Source organism: Talpa occidentalis, unplaced genomic scaffold (assembly GCF_014898055.3).
Source record: "Talpa occidentalis isolate TD23 unplaced genomic scaffold, MPIMG_talOcc4v2.1 talOcc4.9, whole genome shotgun sequence".
NCBI lineage: Eukaryota > Metazoa > Chordata > Mammalia > Eulipotyphla > Talpidae > Talpa > Talpa occidentalis.
The window spans coordinates 1,674,606-1,693,517 of record NW_023605305.1 but is presented as its reverse complement, the minus strand read 5'-3'; the positions used below and the strand labels follow the sequence as shown (position 1 = coordinate 1,693,517).

The 18,912-nt window shown below is 66.8% G+C and overlaps 1 protein-coding gene across 1 annotated transcript in view; it reads right to left on the bottom strand.

Annotated features, from left to right (window-relative positions):
• The window catches only part of AJAP1 (adherens junctions associated protein 1), a 67,945-nt gene that overhangs the window by 26,788 nt on the left and 22,245 nt on the right, over positions 1–18,912 (bottom strand). Inside the window, exon 2 of the mRNA XM_037499370.2 lies at positions 1,829–2,616. Within this exon, the coding sequence (XP_037355267.2) occupies positions 1,829–2,616 (788 nt within the window). The remainder of the gene's footprint in view (positions 1–1,828; positions 2,617–18,912) is intronic.

Sequence of the window (18,912 nt, the reverse complement as noted above, 5' to 3'; positions counted from 1 at the left end):
CCAAACCTCATTCCAAGGACCCCCTGGGGCAGGAGAACCGACTTAGCAGGTTCTGCCCACCACTTCCTACACCCTCATCCCCGTGGGTAGCTTGGTCTCAGCGCCGCCTGCCCGCACTGCTCCCGCGTGGACTCTCGGCGCCGCGGGCTCGGTCAAGCAGGGCGGGCTGGGCCTGACGAGCTGAGCGTCCCCGCCTGCCCGTCCCGGCTGGAGCCGCGGCCCCGGCTGCGCCATCGCGCCCGCCGTGCGGCCTCCCAGAAGTGCCACCTCTCCGCATTCGAAGCAAACACACATATTTTCCCCCTTTTAAATCTGTTTTGCTAAACAAATTAATCTAGCACCAGATTATATTATGAAGAACCATAAATCTTTTCCAAGATAAGCATCTGTCGAGTTGGATTAGCGACACGCAATGTACTGTGAATTAATTTGCTGAGCCTTATAACGCTGGCCGGGGTGCTTAACTTTAGTAATAAATGTAATTTGCAATAAATGGGGAGTCTGTGTCCTCATCCATGTCTCCAGACTGAGTGACATGTGCGGAGCTGACAGTAAACGAACGCAGCCCGGGATTCTCTGCTGACGGTGGCTGCCGGCTTCATGGAGGGAAAACAGCTGGTCCTCCGGCTGCCGGGGCGGCCACAGGAGACGCGTGCGGCTGCCCGCAGCTCGGGGGAGGCGGCGGGGACGCCCCACAGGGCCCCCAGCAGCCCAGGCCCGGCCCCCCGGCCCGGCCCTGCAGCCGCGGCGGAGCTGGGCCTGCACCGACACGCTGCGCTCGGGGAAGGGCGGCTCGTGGTGACAGCCGCGTCCTCCCGCCCGCGTGAGGGAAGAAGTGGGTCACGGAACAAAAGCCGCCCGCCGCGGGGAAGGAGACCCAGGCACGGGCTGGCTGCGGGCGGCGGGAGGCGCGCAGGCCCCGGGCGGGTTCTGAGAGGCCGCGCGGGGCCCCGGCCCGCCCCTGGACCCGGATCCCGCTCCGTGAAGTCAGTGGACGCGGCTGCTTGAGAGGCCTCGTGGCCGGCTCCGGGCCCGTGGCGCCGGCGGGCTGCAGAGGCGGAGGGAGCCGGAGGCGGCTGGGAACGTGGGGTCCCCAACTCTACGCCCCTCGGCCCAGCCGGGCACACACCGGAGCTACCGGGGCGAGGGCAGCTGGGCGATCAAGAGACACTGTTTTTGGAGCAACTGGAAGATGAGGTCAAAACCAAAAAGCAAAACAAACTACGCAGAGGAGATTTCAGAGCTGAGGACGGTGCCAGAGACAATGCAGGGACTGGCGGGCAGCAGGTGGGGGGGGGCGATACTCCCGCTCCATCTCCAAACACCTGCACCCCGTCTCGGGGAAAGACGGCCTGGGCAGTCGGGGTGTCTGCAAAGACCCAGAGGACCTCCCCACCCCTGGCTTCAGTTTATCCTGCAGTTGCCAGTCCTGAGCCACCGAGGCCAGCCGCCCGCCCGCGCAGGGCCCCGCCGTGAAGTGCCTGAAGGCCCCACGTGGCCCGACGCCAGCAGGGGAGGCCCCGGCGAGGCCCAGGAGACAACTTGGTGCTGGAGGAGGGGGCTACCCCTTCCGCTGGGGCCTGGCCACCCCTCTCGGTGGGCACAGCACCCCCAACTAAGGCCGCTGTCTCCTCTCACCAGCGCCAAGGCCCGGCTCCCCCTTCTCAAGCACAGCCTGTCTTCGGGGGACACACACCTCGTCTCTCCCAGAGGCCCCTCATCCAACCCCTTCTGTCTCCATCTCTGCGTTGGGACGCAGACCCACGGCGCATCCCCGGACACAGCTCCACACCCCCAAGCCAACCCAGCCAGAAAAGGGGCAGCTTACCTGAGGTCTCCCCCAGAATCCGCGGGGGCTTGACGCCACTGTCTTTGCTGGGGCTGATGGAAGGCTCCGTTGTGCTGACCCCAAACGGGAACCTGCTCCCGGGGCCCAGGGGCTCGGTGCCCCCCTTAGTCTGCAACGTCAGGGAGGTGGCCGTGGTGGCGGCGGTGGTGGTGGCCACCGTGGACTTGCGCGTTTGGAAGATGGAGACCGTGGTGGGGCCGAACACGCCTGGAAACGTGTTGGACTCGGGGGCTCCCTCCTCCCCCGTGGGCCCCCAGGCGATGAACTCGGTCTCGGTGGTGGACCTGCCGCCCTGGAGGTCAAAGTTGAAGGCAGCCCCCTGCACGTGCCTCCGGCTCCTCCTCAGGAGGGCCTGCGGGTCCGTGGGGGCCCCGGCGCCGGGTGCGGAGGTCGAGGAGGACGAGGAGCCCAGGGCCGGGCTGGATTTGGCAGCAGCTGGGGGCTTGCTGAGCCCCCCTTTGGGGACCAGGGCGACCACCTGGTCCCGGGGTCTGTGTGCCCGCCGGGCCCGGGGGGCTGGCATCTGTCCATGGCTGCGCTCGGCGCGGGGCGGCCGGGGGCTCCACACCGGGGTGGGGACCCGCGCCGGCTGTCCACTTTTCAGACTCCACAAGCGGGGTGGCCGGCTGGGCCGCGGCAGGAGGCGGAGCTCAGGGCCGGGCCCCAGGGACTCACAGGATGGCAGGTCCAGGGCGAGCTGAAACATGGCTATCAGTATCCAAGCGTGGCTTCCGAGGGCGCAGCCCGGCCAGCGGATGGACATGGAACTGCGGGAACAGAGAGACAGTGGTCAGCGGCTGGCCCCCCACCGAGAAAGCACACACGCACCCCGTCACGGGCGCCGAGCCCGCCTGCCCCCAGTGTCCTCCAAGGGGTCGCGGGACACTGGCCACTGCTGGGGAGGGAAACCAAGTCTCAGAAGCCCCCACCGTCATTTACAAAGGGCCCCCAAGGCCGGCCATTCCCGCAGGGGGCGCCAGGAGGACACGGGGTAGGGAATGGCAGAGCCAGGACACGGAGGGGCCCCAGGCCCAGGCCAGGGCCGGTGCCCACCACACACATGACCTGACCAGAGGCGGGTGACCAGGCGAGCTGACCGCGCCTCCTGGGGCTCCCACTCACCGTGGGGCTTAGCTGCCCAGGCAATGTGGGGCACAGAGGGGCCTGCTGGGTCCTGGTGCCCAGCACCCGCAGGCCACCTTCCTCCCCTCTCTGTGCTGGACACGTGCCCTTCACGGAGGCGTGGACCCCAGAAAGCGCGTGTGCCGGCCGCCTCTGGCTCCCACTCGGGGAGTGCTGCCCAGGACGCGCTGGGGACGCTGCCCCTCGCCCAGGGCCTCCTTGGGGGCCATTCCCGCCTCCCCGTGGACCTTTGTGAGGGGCCTCTGAAGTGCTGTCTCCTCCTCCTCACCCGCAGCAGGTGCGGGGGGACACCCTGCCTGGCTGGCAAGGGAGTGCGGGCACAGAGCTGCCAGCCTGCGAGGCTGCTCAAAACTGGGCCCAGAGAAACGTCTGCAGCTCCCGCACCAACACCGGGCGCCTCTGAGGAATAAATAGTGAGCGTGGGTGACTGCGCAGTCGGGCGTCTCCGCGGCGTGTGCCTGCGTGTCCGTGCGTGTGTGCCAGGGAGTGTGCAGGGAGGGTGAGAGTTGAGGCAGTGCCAGTGCGGGCGCAGTGGGTCGTGTCAGTGCGTGTGAGCGGTGTGTGTGACTGCTGGTGTGGGCGTGTGCCTGTGTGTGCTTGTGTGTGCCCTGCACCTGTGCACGTGAGCCCATGTCTGCACACATGCATGCGTACTTGTGTGTACGAGCGTGACTGTGTGCCATGCCTTGTGTGCCTGTATGCATGCGACTGTGTGCACTTGTGCATGTGTGCCCATGTGTTCTTGTGTGTACATGTACTTGTGTGTGCCCTGCACGTGTGCACATGTCTGCATGTGTGTGGTTATGTACATGTGCTTGTGCGCCCGTGTGCTGTGTGTGCCCATGTGTTGTGTGTACCCTGTGTCTGCGTGTGTGTGCCCGTGTGTGCGGCAAGGTGAGCGTCTCTGTGCGTCTGCCCGCACAGGTGTGGTGAGAGCGAGTGCGTCCTCCCTCCGCCTCCTGCTCCACCCGGAGCCCCACGTGCGGGCCGCCCTTCCCGCGGATGCAGAGATGGACCCAGGAGCTGGAAGCAAAGCGGCCCGTGCTAACGAGCGCTAATTACCAACAAGGACTCCTCCCCAAACAATGAGGCCCCGGCTTTTTAATCAGAACGAAAGTGCTTTGCTGCAGAATCAGGAGCTGCTGGTTCTGCTGATGCCCGCGCACTTTCTGCCCGCGTGCAGATCTGCGTAGCCAGCCGGGCGCGGGGGCCAGGCCCGCGCCCCGTGCAGAATGTGGGTCAGCACCGGCTCCCCTCCCCCGCCCGAGGGCTCCTCTGGGCCGCAGACGGCTCAGACAGTCGGACGGCTGAGCGCATCGCCTGGGCCAGCCGCGTGCTGGACAGGAGTCTGCCCCCAGGGAGCCAGTGCTCCCGAGCAGGTGCATCTGAGGGCCGAAGGCCCACCAGGCCCCGCAGCCCCGCAGGCCCCGCAGGCCGGCTGAACAAAGAGCAGCCACCAGCAGCGCCTGGCAGCAGCACTTGGAGAAACATTTCCCCAGGAAATTAAAACCGCAGCACCTAAGCCTGGGCCTGCCCGCCTGCCCCAGCATAACTTCACACACAGGATATTTCTGTCATTTTTCACCAATCATGAGCTGTAATTGGTTACCATAGAAACCCTCTCATCTCCACACCACCCAGCTGTTATGCAGAAAAACCAACCGATGGCAAATGCCGGGAGAGCTTGATTTGTTTCCCTCTTCAGGTCCGGCTCCTTCCTCTCAGACTGACGGGTCCGCTCGAGCGGGGCCCGTGAGAGCGCGAGGGGGGGGCTCGAGTCAGGACGGAGGCTGCACCCACCCCAGCAGCCCGGCGCGCGGGGGCGGGGGCAGGCGGGAGCCGCCCCCACTGAGGCCCCGTCCCCTGCAGGCCCGGGCCTCCCGCACCGTCCAAGGGGCCACATAGACCCCCACGGCCCCCCACGCCCTGCCCTCTGACCCTGCTCAGCACAGGCTGGGCCCCAGCTCCACCCTCACGAGCCAGAGGCCCCTGGTCCACTCCCAGGCCCGTCACCCAGGAAGGCAGGCGGCTCTCAGCCCTGCCCCATGCTGACCGGGGCCGCCACATGCCCACGGGGGGGGTCTGAGAGCCGGGCAGACCGCTCACCCCGAGGCCAGCTGCCCCCAAACTCCAGGGACCCTCAGGCCCCTGGATGCGGAACATGGCTCTGGAGGCCCCGAGGGAGGGCAGGCGCCACGCCGGATGTGAACAGCGATCGGAGCAGCACACAGGGGCGGCGTGGGCTGAAGGGCGACCCGGGCGTGCCCAGCTGGGCCCTGGACCGTCGGTCATCAGAAGGCCGAGCTGATGCCCACCGCGGGCCGAGCGTGGAAAGGCCGCGCCAAGCACGAGCCCTGGGGAGCCCCACCCGAGTCCACGGGCTGAAGAGCCCAGAACCCGCAGGCCGAGAGGAGAGGGTTGTGGGGCGGCCGCGGGGGCCGGCGGGGTGTCTCGCGGTGACGAAGTCCCGGAATAGAGGCGGCGGATACGGCAGACACTGAAGGGCGCTCCCGGACAGGCAGCTTCCAGGCCTGCGGGCAACGCCCCAGGAGGGGTGTGTGGCGTTACCCCCAAACAGGCCCGAGGCAGGAGGAGCAGAGCGAGGGCCGGCCCCGGTAGCTGCACCCCCTGCAGCCTGGCCGAACTCCCGTGACCCCGCTGGGAGCGGCCACCGGCTCAGCACCGACCACGTCCACGCCCCGCGCAGGGCAGGCCCCACGGCCCCACGAGGACAGGCGCCCGACGCCCCCACTGCTGCCTGACCGGGAGCCTCACTTTACTTCCTAGTCTGCAGCGTTCTGCCTTCTCTCCCCTCTTAAATTTTTATTGAAATCCTTTTTTCCCCAAGAACAGTTTAATAAGATTCAGCAAATTGAGATTCAATTCGCTACCTTCTGTATATTTTCCTGCAGAAGAAAATCACTGTCAATTAAGGGAGACAAAGGCAGCCCTTCCACTTAGGGCGACACCTCCCGAGGGGGCTGGCGGGCGGCAGGGCTGCGCCCACGTGTCAGCACCTGAGCCCTGGGCCGGGCCGGGCTGGCGCGGGAGCCCAGAGGAACCTGGTCCATGGGATGCCCACGGGGCCCGACGGCGGCTGCAGCCCCGCCCCGCCCACAGCCCCATGGCCCGCTCGCAGGCGGTGACGTGGCCGAGCCCCCACCCCAGGCACTGAGCTCTGCACAGCTCAGGGCACAGGTCCAGGGGCCCCTGATGGAGCCGCTCTGAGCGAGGCTGGGCTGCTTTCGCCCCGCAAACCCGTTTGTCCATCATTCACGTGGCCTCCAAGGTCCCCCCCCCCACCTTCCAAGAAGCTGCCGGTGCTGGGGCCGAGGACGAGGTTTCCCTCGGGTTAATACATATTCTTCACACCGTGGGTTGTGATAAAGCCTACGGGAAGGGAGCACCGTTCCCGGCTGTATAGTGACAAGCAGTTAACAGCCACGTGTCCAGAGAGAAGCCTTCAGACTCAGGGTCAACTGATTTCTGAGCAGGGCACCAGGATCACTCAACAGGAAAAAGATATTCAAGAAAGGGAGAAAGGCCGCGGGGAGACGGAACGCCACGCGCCAGAGCAGCGAGCCGATCCCTTCCTCACGCCGGGCGGAGGCTGAGCTCACAGTGATGAAGTGACGTGACGGCCAGACGAGGGCAGGCGCCCAGCCACAGCCTCGCGGGGTGACCGCTTCTGCCTCACGCACGAAGCCTGCTGGCCAGCACTGGAGAAGCCGGGCTCCGCCGGACTGAGATGTCTCGTGCCGCCAAGGACGCCATGAAAACACAGTTCGGAGACTGAGGGAACAAACTCACAAGAGCCTGGCGTCACCCCCGAGGCTGTGCTCTGAGCCGTCTGGCGTGAGTAAAGGCAAGGACACACGTGGGCACCTCGCCAGGCGCGGGCATGTCGGGCTTCAGGAGACCCGGGACGCGGGAGGCTCGGACACAGATGTGCTCTGGTCCCGCCTGGGCCTTCCGAGTCCACCCTGCTCTGGCACCGCCTGGGCCCCAGGAAGGTGGCCGTCCCTGCACCTGGGCCCTGGGGGGCGCGCGGGTCTCCCCGCCAGATGCTTCCAGAGCCCACCCCACTTGTACTGGCTTGTTTGCTTGAACAAACTTGTCATTTTAGAAGAATTTTACAGAAAAACAGCGGGAGTGCAGGGTCCCACGTCCCCGGCGGGCCCGGCCCTGCTCAGGAGGGACCGCGGCTCGCAGGAAGGCGCCATTCGTGTGCGCGGGACAGAAACCGCCAGCACCTCTGGCCACCCGCCTTCCTCGGAGCAGGAGGGTCACTCACAAGGTTCTGGGATTCCCTCCTCTAGCAAAGCAGGTCTGACTCGGGGTGCACCGGAGGCGCTCGGCCTGAGAGGCCCAGCCCGTTTGGAGGGGGGGAGCACCGTGGCATCCCCGGGAGTGTGAGTGGCAGCGACCTGAGCACCCCTGGTGCCCGACGCGCCCCGCGGCAGCAGGACAGCCTGGTTGGAGGACGGGACACGTTGGCCCGGCCCCTGCCTTCCCAGCGGGTCTGGAGCCCAAGCCGAGGGCCAGGCCCCCTCAGGAGCAGAGCGAGCGGCAAGGCCAGCCCCTCTCCTGGAGCCCTGCAGGTGGGAGCTCCGCCCGCACCCCCATGACGCGCCAACCTCACCCTCACGCAGGCCCGGCCGGGGCGACAGGGCCTGGCGCCTGGACCCAGAGCCAGGACGGGGACTTGGGGCTTCTGCTCGGGAAGCCGTCCTGAGGCTCCTAGACGGAGGAGGGAACGTGCCAGAAGAGGCAGAGTGCACCCCGCCTTCCGTCGTGGTAACCGTGGCGACGGCCCAGGCCTGCGCAGCGGCGCTGCAGAGAGGCTGGGTGCTGCTCCCCAGGGGCCCCACTGGTCTCACACCAGCCAGCAGAGCCGGGCACCAGCATGGGGGGAGGCGCTGGGAGGCGCGGGGCTCCCACCCAGGTGACCCTGCCCCCAAGGACACTTGGCAATGCCTGCAGCTATTTTTGGGTACGGGTGGGGGATGGGCAGGAGGTGACCAGGGACACCCCGGCCTCCTGCAGAGCAGCCTCCTAGAAGGCGCCCGGCGCCCACCACTGAGGTGGCAGCTCTGCCTGCTGCTTCTGCTGTTCCCACGCCCGGCAAGGGGGCGGCAGCCGCTTGTCCCGAGGGCCAGGAGGTGGTGGACATGACGCAGTGCCCGGATCACAGCTCTCCACGGTCCCTCTGCACATGCTCCAGAGGCGGCCCCGGTTAGCGGTGACGCTGGGGACCCGGGCCAGCTGTCTGGCTAACCCTGGGCCTGCAGCCTGCCAGCTGTGTGGGCTTGGGCAGCACACCTGCTCTGTGCCTCAGTTTCCCCGCCTGTAAAACACGGCGGACACGGGCACATCACGGTTGCCAAGGACTGTGGGGTGAAGACGTGGAGCTGGGCTCCTGTGAGGCTCCCCTGTGTCCGGGGACACTCCGCCATGTCCGGGGGACCCCACGCCCCGGGGGTCCAGCGGCCGGGGGCTGCCAGGGGCTGGGGAGCCGAGTCAGCCGCTCTGAGGCTGGGGGCTGCGGCTCCATGTCTTCGCAGGTGCTTGAAGGAGACTGAAGGATGGCGAGGCGCTGGCGTTCTGGTTGCCCGGGCAACGTGCCCTTGAGCAATCCGGAGGAGGGAAGTGGTGACAAGCAGTGGGTGGGCAACTCTGGGGGTGGGACCGTTCCGGGCCGGGAGTGGGGGGGTGTGTCTGATGCTGCTGTAGGCCGGGACTGGCTGTCCCTGTGGCGCCCCCCACCCACGGGTGCCCGGGCTCAGCTAGCGTCCCTCCCCGTTCCTTCTGTGCCCTCTCTGGGCAGCACTCAGGGCCTGCCCAGCGAGCGGCCCGGGCCTGCCCATCCGCGAGCCAGGCCCGGGGCCACACCCCATGATCCCCTGTAGGGGGGCCAAGGACGGGGCCTGGATGCTGCACAGGCTGGCCCGTACCAGCCACCATCCCTGCTGCGGAGGAGCTGGACGTCGGCAGGAGCTGGGCTAGAGCCCTGGGGATGGCCTCCCGCCTCCTCCCAGGTCAGGCCACGCGTGGAAGCTCAGGGGGCCCGGAAAAGCACGGGCTCGGCGCACCCCAGCGGGGGCTGCCAGCAAGGCCTCACGCAGGGACCGCCTGGCCGAGGAGGGGGCAGGGTGCGCAGGCCCAGGGCACAGCAGGCTCAGTGAAGGCCCTTTGGGGTGAGCCCACTGCGGTTTCAGAGGCTCGCGGGGGCACCAGGGCTGAGAGGGAAGGGCTAACCCTGCTGACATTCACGGGACCCTTGGGGTGTGTGGGGCATGGGGAGGGCCTGCGAGGGGGGTGCAGGAGACCCTCCCCAAGGCGTCAGCGGGGTGTCCCAGTGCCGCGGCCCTCCAGCAGGCTGGCAGGCCAGGAGACACTCCGGAAAGTTCTCACACGAGCGTGTGCTGGGACGGAGCATATTTATGGAAACAGGACTGAGCAGAATGGAGCAGAGAGAGGAAGGAGGGAGCAGGCCCTCAAGCAGCACCCCACAGGGATGGGCACCCCGCATGCTCACTCGCTCTCACGGCAACCCACGGAGCGGGCCCTGCCGCACTCACCTCTCGGAAACAGCCTTGGGTGGGGCTGGGGGAGGCAAGTATCAGCCCCAGGGCATGGCCCCGGGGAGGACAGGACCTCAGGGAGGACAGGCCCAGGGAGGACAGGCCCAGGGAGGGCAGTCCCAGGGAGGACAGCCCCAGGGAGGACAGCCCCAGGGACAGGTCCCGGGGAGGACAGGCCCTCGCTGGGCAGCTGTGCCGCTCACGAGCAGGATGGTGGCCCCAGAAGCCGGGGCGTGGGGCGCTGCCCAGGGACCCCAGGCTCATCACGGAAGCTCCGTCCCTGACGTGGGAACTCAGCAGAGTCGTGCGGCTCCGCAGCCCCTCGCGCCTCGGGGGACCGTCTATTTTGGTTTGGTTGCCATTGTTACGTCGTGTCTACAAAGCTCTGTGCGTGCCAGGAGGCCCCTTTTAAGCCGCGGGAGGAGCAGAGGAGAAGGCAAAGGGGCGGGCCCTGCGGGTGACCACGGCGAGGACAGAGGCGGCCCAGGAGGGCCGTGCGGGCAGGGGAGGGCGGCCGCCCACCTGGATGGCCCCGCGGGGTCCCCTGTGCAAGGGCCGGTGACAGCAAGGCTGACGGAGGCCTGACCGAGGCCGGGCTGCGCCTGCTGGAGAGGAGCAGCGTGGACGCTGGCCCAGGCAGCTGGGCGGCCAGCAATGGGGCCGGCAGGGGTGGGGGAGAGCCTGCGGCCGTGGCCCTGGGGCGCCTCCCTGCCCTCCAGGCTGGCCCTGCCCAAGCGCCGGTCTCTGACCCGGACACCGGGCACCACCCTCAGAAACAGTGGGGGGTGAAGTGGGGCTGGCGAGGGTGCAGAGGGGCCAGCATGGCTGAAGCCTTGGTCCAAGCCCAGGAGAGGGCAGCCTCGGGGAGGTCAGCAGCCCCCAGCACAGGTGCGCGGGGGGCAGGCGGTTCCCAGAGGAGCTGCAGGGCTCAGCGCTTCCGGGGCCCTGGGTTCCACCCACCGTTAGGCTGGGCAGGCACGTGGGGGCACCCCAGGGGGGCAGGGCAGGTGACCTCGAAGGTCTTCTGAACCTGCAGACAGACTTCTAGTGACAAAAGGGAGGAGGGTCCGGCCATACAAAGTCGATTCAGCATCCCAGGGTCTTGGGGACCCCAAACTGCCGCCCCGCACGTCACCATCCTCAGTCCCTTATACCTGGTGGGGGTAAGTCTGAGGGGCAGGGCCCACGGAGGGCCTGGGTGGGTGGGGGCCACCCAGTTCCCGCAGGGGAGGGTCAGCAGGTCCTGTCTGTGTCCATCTAAGAGGCAACGCCTGAGCACTGGACAAAGACAATGGTCCTCAGGGACAACTGGGGGTGTGTGAGCATCTGAGGGGCCCTGCCTTGGGGATACAGGAAGCACCAGCCCCTCTGAGAGGACACTGCAAGAACTCGGGCCTTGCTGCTCTGTGAAGGCTCCCAACAGAGCCCTCCAAGACACCCCTGCACAGGACATCCCCCACACCCCTGCACACAACCCTCCCCCACACCCCTGCACACAACCCTCCCCAAGGCCCCTGCATTGAATCCTCAGGGAGGCCCCTAAGCCTGCCCCCATATGCATCTGCATCATGCATCTGGAAAGCTTTCTGGGGCTTTCTGCCTGCTGGGATGCCCCAGCCACCTCCCAGATTCCAGGAGGGTCAGTCAACCCACAAGTTCTCCTCCAGCATCTCCTGAGATGGAGCCCCAGCACCCCACCTTCCGCTCTGACCCCACCCCGGACCAGAACGCAGCCTCAGGGCTTAGTTTCCCCAGTAAGCACCAGGGTGTGCCCCAGGACCTCGGGCACGGAGAGGCCCCCACAGCCTCGCCAGACTTGGGAGGAAGGCACCTGCCTGGGTGACTGGGCCAGGGAGCTGCGCTCCAGTCAGGCTGGCCTCCTCGGGGACGCCACACACACCACAGCCCCAACACCTCCGCCACCACCCCGTGCCACCGACCCTCATGGGTCTCCCCACAGCCAGCCTTGCTGGGCTTGAAAGTCCCTCTCTCGCCAACTCTCCTGGCCTGTCCAGCAGATCCGCCCCTACTTGCCTCTTCCCATCCACGCTGCCTGTGTCTCGTCCCCAGGCCTGAGATACACGTCTCTTCCACGTAGAGCTGCAACCCTTAGATGGGCACCCCCCTTGACGATGGTCCGTATCCCCAGCACCCCACAACACCAAGCACAGAGAGGTGCCACATGTGTGTCAGATGGATGGAAGATGGATGGTGGACAGGTGGGTGGACAAATGGTGGGTGAGTGGATGGTGGATGGTGAATGGATGGTGGGTGGGTGGATGGTGGATGGAGGATGGATGGATGGTGGATGGTGGATGGATGGAGGAGGATGGATGGTGGATGGTGGATGGATGGATGGTGGATGGATGGTGGATGGATGGTGGATGGATGGTGGATGGTGGATGGATGGTGGATGGATGGATGGAGGATGGATGGTGGATGGTGGATGGTGGATGGATGGTGGATGGAGGGATGGATGGATGGATGGTGGATGGATGGATGGATGGTGGATGGATGGATGGGTAGTTGGTGAGTGGGAAACGCCTAGTGGACGGGTGGTGTCTGCGCTTCCATCCTCACAGGGATGGCCCCTGCATTCTCCATGGTGCTGACAACACTGGGCTTGGTCCCTTCTCGAGCGAGGACATTCATCATATAATTTCCTCCAGCGTCTAACAGCCGGGCCTGCGTGGCTTATCACACCCCTGCTCTGCCCTCCCTGCCGATGCAGTGTGGACGCTTCTGCCATAATCCCTTCAAGCTCCGTCAACTCTTGGCCTCACCGAGCATTACTCAGCCCCCGTCCCCGCCACGAGGACCCCGGGGCGACATCACACGTCATGTCCCCAACCGTGAAACCACGGCTTCGGGGGAGACGTCCAGCACACCAGCCCGGGGCGCCTGGCCCCAACCACAGCCAGTTTGCCCCACAGGACCTGACCCCGCACCGGGCAGTGTTTTACAGCCGAGTCGGCTGGCGGGGCCCGCAGAAGGCGCCCAGCGCTTCCACACGCCCCCGCTCTGGGCGCAGGGAGACGCACCTCTGAGCACCAGCTGAGAAAACAGATAATTACGGGAGATTGCAAAGATGATCCGTGGCTTCCCTAAATAAATCCCCTGCTATGTGGCAAGTGCCCGCGGCGGATTTCCAGAGGTTTTCGAGCCTCAAGCCCACATTCTCGCTATGATCACGGTTTTAAAAATTAAATACCTTCCTCTGGCTGTCGAGTGGGTTCTCTGAGAGACAGACACGTGCTCGGCCGTCTCCCAGGAGGGGGGCGCCAAGCGCCGGGTGTAAAGGGAGGGCCGGACGGCTGCCGACGGCATCTACCTTCTGGTCCTGAAACTTCCAGGGGCTCCTGTTTGGGGGACCCGGCCGCCTGGAGACAGGCAACTTCCCAGGCCAGCAAGGTGCTGATTGGGCGAGCCCGATCCCCCTGCAGAAGTGGAGACGCCCCCACGAGCAGGAAGACAGAGCCAGCGACGGATGTCGGCGACTTCCAGAAGGTCACGGGGGCAAACGCACAGCTCAGCCCGCCCTGGCCAAGGGCTGGGCCCGCCTGGCCTCGGAGCGTGGCTGGGAGGTGCCACGTCCGGGATGAGGTCTGGGCACACCAGCGGCTGCAGATCCTCTTATCTGCAGGCCTCGAGGCGGGGGGACGCCAGGAAGGGCATCAATTTCTAACTGGCGCCTGCTGATGAGAAGCCTCAGGCTGGGCCGGCGCGTCAGCGTGTGAGGGACCCAGGAGGTTCGGGGTCACCGCTCTGTTTACTTCCAGGGCCACGTCCCCGCACGTGGGGTGCTCCTTTGGGGACGGGCCCTTCGGGGCCCAAGGCAGGAAGGAGCGCCCACACTCAGGAAGAGCCTGGACGGGCACCGCGCGCGTCGGCGGGGCGAGGAGGCTGGGGCGGCCCAGGGCTGGACTCCAGGCGGGAGCCCACCAGCCCGGGACACCAGCTCAGCCGCCCGCCCCGTGAGCGCAGCTTCCTCGTCCCTACCCTGCGGGTGGCAGAGGCCGCCGGGGGCTTCCAGAAAGAGCAAGGAGGAGGGACCGGCGCCCCGGCCCACACAGGCGCACGGCTGACGAGGCTGCACTGGGCTGGATGCAGCCCCCCCAATACCAATTCCTGCTACCTCCCCGAGGCTTGACCGTGACCTTATTTGGGGAAAGGGACTCGGCAAAGACCCCCGAGGCGAGTGGCAGGGACCGACGCAGCGGCGGATTCTTGTACCAGAGGGCCAGGGGGCCGGGGCACAGGGACAGCCGTGCCAGGCGGCGGGGGCGGTGCGGGGACACCACAGGCCAAGGAGCCGGCAGAGGAGGGAGCCCCCGCCCCGCCCACACCGGAACCCCGACCTCAGGCTGCTGAGCCAGGTGGTGTTTCTGCTGTCCTAAGCCCTCCAGCTCGGGGCACTCGGCGACAGCCACCCGACGCTCAGGCACCGTGTTGACGCAGTCAGGGGCCACGGCGAGGGGAGGAGGAGGAGAGGCTCCGTCATTTCACCAGCTCAGCAGCTCCCGGCCCCCTGCGGCCCCGCGCCCACCCCGCGGCTGCTTCTCTGGGGAAAGACCCCAGAGGGAAGGCTCTGCCTTCAGGGTGGTCTGAGTCTATCCAGGGAGAGCAGAGGGGACGCCTAAAGGAAGCGCCTTGCTGGACAGAGGGTGTGTCAGAGGCCCCCCCCCCCGGCCCCTCTGTCTGTCACTTGACACTCCTGCTGTCCCCGACCTGCAGAGGCCGCGTCAGCCAAGCCAGACACCTCCCGGCCCGCAGCCGTGGGCTGACCAGATGTCTGGTGGCAGGCCGCCGCCGACAGCGCCTGCCTCACAGTGGGGTGGCCTCCCGAGGGGCTGAGGGGGGCTGCATGGGACACACACTAAGGTGGCACTCAGGAGCGGTCTGCACCTAACTGGGGTCCTGGTCCCCGGGCCGGCGAAGGAGCTCCTGGCAGCAACCGGCAGGCGCTGCACTGGCCGATCGCCACGGCTGCCGCCGGGTCCCACCAATTGGGAAACACAAATTGTCAGCAGCTTGCAGACCATTTGCAAACAAACCATCCCAGCGAGGCATTAAAAGATCCCCTCAATACGCGTCCTCTTGCGGGCTTCTGTCCCTTCTGCTCGACCCTTGTTCCAGCAAAGGCGCCTCGCCCTGCCGGGGAGAGCCGCGCAGGCAGCACCGCGCGTGCCAAGCTCCGCCGCGTCTTCCCGGGGAATTATACAAACGGACCTGCTCTTCCGCTTTATGATTGAATTAGGTAACGTACTGTTGGTGCAGGAAGAACCAGGGCTGTGTCCTTGTTGTTCGTGATTCATGGGCCGGGAGCACCTCACAGCTCCTGTTCAGGGCACGGCCACGCCGACACGGCTCCGGGGCCCGGGAAGGCGGCTGTCGCCAGACTCCCGGCTGGGCCCTCGGCCACGACCGTCCTCCGAGGAGCTTGCTGAGAGGGAAGCTCCAGCAGCGGAGGTTGGCTTTGTCCTTTTGCCTTTTTCCTCCCACCACGATGAGTTATCACGACAAAAGGCTTGGAACCAGGTCCGACTCCATCTGCGTCTGCCGCTGGCCCTGCTGTCCGAGGGAAGGCGGGCAGACTGGCCAGGGGCTGGGGGAGGTGAGCTCACTGGACAGCTGGGTCAGCCTCAGCTCAGATGCAGATCCACGCCGCAATGAGCAGCTTGGAGGGGCGAGTGGACCCCCAGGTCTCTGCGTGTCCCCCTGTGTGATGCGAGAAGCCCACCTGTCCCTCACGGCTCACGCACAGCTGAGTGGGGGGAGTGATGAGCAAGCAAGCCCTCGACCCCAGGCCTGTGCCCTGGAAAGGCACTGGGTTTGGGATGTCTGGGAAGCAGGAGACAAAGAACCCCCCCAAATCAGGGGCGATCTGCTCCTGCTGCCCTCCCTCCCCGGCGCCCCCCACCCCACACCCAGCTTGAGCGCTCCTTTCCCAAGCTCCGTTTAGCTGACGGTGGGGAAGCAGGCCCATCAAGGTGGCCGCTCCTGCCCCAGGCATCAAGGAGTCCCCCGGCCTCCCCCTGCCTGGAACTCTTAAACCTGCAAGATGTGCTGATCCAGGAGCACGGGACAGAGAGTTTCCATGGAGGAAAATTATCAGCTCGTTAACAGCTGCCCCCAGCAGCCCTGGACTGCAGACAGCAGCAACTTTGCCTGAGCCTGGGCGCTTCAGAGGCAGCAGAAAACAGCCCCTGGGTGGGGGCGCACTGGCCGGCAGGTCAGCCTGGCTGCTGGATCCTTCCTGGACTGCTCCCCAGCCTCTGCCCCACCCCACCCCTGCTCGCGACTGCCCCTCCCCACGCAGCCCTCCCAGGGCCTGCACTCTGTGCAGCGAGGCCCCTGGGCCCTGCTCAGGCTGCATCTGTCCAGTCTGTCCCCAGACCCTCCACAGCTGGTGCTGTCCCTCCTCGCCCCGCCACGTGCCCCAACCCGCTCAGAGCCGGCACAGGGTAGCGACCTCGGATGGCTGCGAACAGAGGAGGAGGAGGCGGGCACGTGCCTGTCCTCCCTGCTGGGCGAGCCCCGGAGGCCACAAGCTCTGAGGTCAGTAGGTCTGCAGGGGTCGGGGGACCAGTACGGCACCTAGCACGGGAAGACCCCCCAAAACGCACTGCATCGGCATCCCCCACATCTCTTTGCCCACCTGCGTGGAGGGGGGTCACATGGGCTTTCCACGCACAAGGTCAGAGGAGACCTGGAGGCACAGTGACCGGCTCAGAGGGCCCCACGACCCTCCTGCCCCTCCTGCCTCTCCGGGTGCGGCAAGAAACGCACATGCTCAGGCCCTGCGGGCCCCAGAGCCAGGCTTGGCCCGGGAGTGACTGCCGCCCTCTCTGCTCGCCCTCTGCTGCTGCCCTCTCGGGGACCCCCTGCACTGCTCCTCCCAGAGAGCGGACGACGCTGCTGTCGGCCCCACTCGACAGACTGAGAATGAGGCCCAGAGAGGGTGAGGGACGCACCCCAGTCACACAGCAGGAGGAGTCCAGCTGCGGCCACGGGGGCCTGAGGCTGGCGTCACCTCTGAGCTGGACCAGCAGGCCCAGGGCCCCGCCTGCACACCGCCCCTAGGCTCCGGGGGCCCCCCGCAGCCATGCAGCTTGCTCCTGCAGACCCGTTGTCTCGCCACATCATCATGTGTCAAGCCCCCGCTGGAAAGCCCCGGGGGGCTCAGCGCTCGATGCCGTGGGGCATGGGAGAAGCGGCGGGGCTTGAGGGTGCCGCAGCTGCCTGCCTGCAGGCGGGGGCCCTGGGGGCAGGCGCGGGGCTCCGGGAGCGGGGGCAGCCAGCGTGGGGCTGCAGAGGCCAATGTGTCTCCAGGCTGCAGAGCTGAGCAAAGGCTCGGGGAGGGGCCGGCGGGTTGCGGGGGGCCCACGTGCACAGGCAGAGGCTGGATGGGCGGCCAGTCTGCGCTGGGGAGGACCAGCCGAAGACGCATTTTAGCCACGGTAGCCTCAGGGGTGGCAGAGGCCATGGTGTCCGAGACCCTTGCTCACCAGCGGGCCCCCTGCCCTCAACGCCAGCCCGAGTCCCGCAGACTCCAAGCCGCCCCCGCTTCACATTTGGCGTCCCTCGGGTGCTGCTGGGGCGCCACGGACCGGGCAACCGGCCGCGGTGTCGGCAGTGGGCTCTGAGCCCTCCCGGGCTGGCCCTGGCGGGCACTCCCAGCTGTGCGGCCACAGGGACTTGCTCACCCTCTCTGGGCTTCTGCCCTCACCCGTGCGGTGGGGACCACTGCGGTGCCAAGCATGGGCCGCTGCCCCCGCCCAGCACTCAGAGCAGCGCCCGTCACCACGGCCACGGGCACTCGACCCCAACTGGCCAGCCAGTGACAGGGAGCTGGCCCAAGCACCCCACTCGGGCCTGCCAGGCCCTGCAAGTGCCGCCCCTCCCCGCAGAGACAGGTGAGGGGGGCGGATCCAAGGCGCACTCTGGGGAGCACTCCCCCACGGTGGGGACAGGCTCTGCCGGACCGAGCAGCATTTGGCCGCCTTAGTGCCCCTCCCTGGAGGCTGGACCCCGCAGGGGCAGCCTGTCCACACCAGGGTACACTTCCTGGCATAAGGAAAGAGCGGGTGCCGCCCCTGACAGCCGAGCGGAGGGCGCCTGGGCCTGACGAGCCGGAGCCAGAGGTCAGAGACGCAAGCCGGACGTTTACACGGCAGCGGGCGCACGGCGAGCTGCTTATGAAGCCCAGCGGGCGCCGATAAAGGGAGGGACCCTTCTGAGGGCGGGGGATGCGTCCAGGGGTGGTGGCGGGGCGGGGGGGAGCAGACAGACAGATAGACACGCCCAGGTAGGAAAGGAAGGAGGGAAATAAACACGGCCAGGGGCTCGCCCGCGGTCAGGACACGTCCCCTCCTGCAGCTGGACGTGCAGGGTGAGGCGGCACCAAGCGTCAGCAGGCCCCCGTGCCCCCGCCCAGCGGCGTCCCCCAGCCCAGCGGCCCGCCCCGGGCACCCGCGAGGGTGTGGCCGGCGCCTGCCCTCGCCCCAGCCGGCCGCCGCCTCGCCTCGCCCTCGCGGTCCGGAGCAGCTCTGCACGGTGTCCGCGCTGCCCACGACACGGGCGTCCAGAGGCTCCGCCGAACACTGCAGGCATTTAGCGGGCTCGGGGTAACAGTGGGGCGTTTCATCAAACCGCCTGAAATAACACTCGATGTTTGTCTAGTCTAGACAAAGGGGTTTTGTATGGGTTTGGCTGTTTAATCTAAAAACTGCACCTGTCTCTTTGATTTATTTAACTCTTCCCCCCAGGATTTTAAACCAATAACGGGCCCTGGAAAACACTCCATCTCAAACAGAACTTGCTCAGAAGTTTATCTTCGCAATATTTCCAAATCCGCCCAAATTCTAGCGTCAAGGACCTGTTACTTCGCGCCTACGCCGTGCAGGTTACCAGGCGCTGGACTGTAGTCCTGCAGAGAATGGTCCATTTCTACTCCCCTCCGGCCAAAAGGCCGTCGGAAGCCCCCTGGAAGGACGCGTGCTGGTGTCAAAGCTCCCGCGCGGCGCCGCTGCACTGACCTCGCCGCCGGGGCCGCGGCGGAAACACATGTCACGTCCATGCGCGAGGCCACAGAGCGCCGGGAGGTGCGGCTCTGCTGGCGCCCGCACCCAAGTTAGGGGCTTTGCGGGGTGCAGAGCAGACAGCAGCAGCCGGAGGGCGCCCGCAACAGGGTGTCCCGGGGTGGCCGGGAGCACCCCAGAGACCAGGAGCCCTGAGCTGGGGACGGCAAGGCCCAGCGCCGCTGCTCCCTCCCTCCCACCTCCGCCTCCCTAGAGGCTTTGATGGGCCGCTGGCCGCTGCAGGCGGGTGACGCCT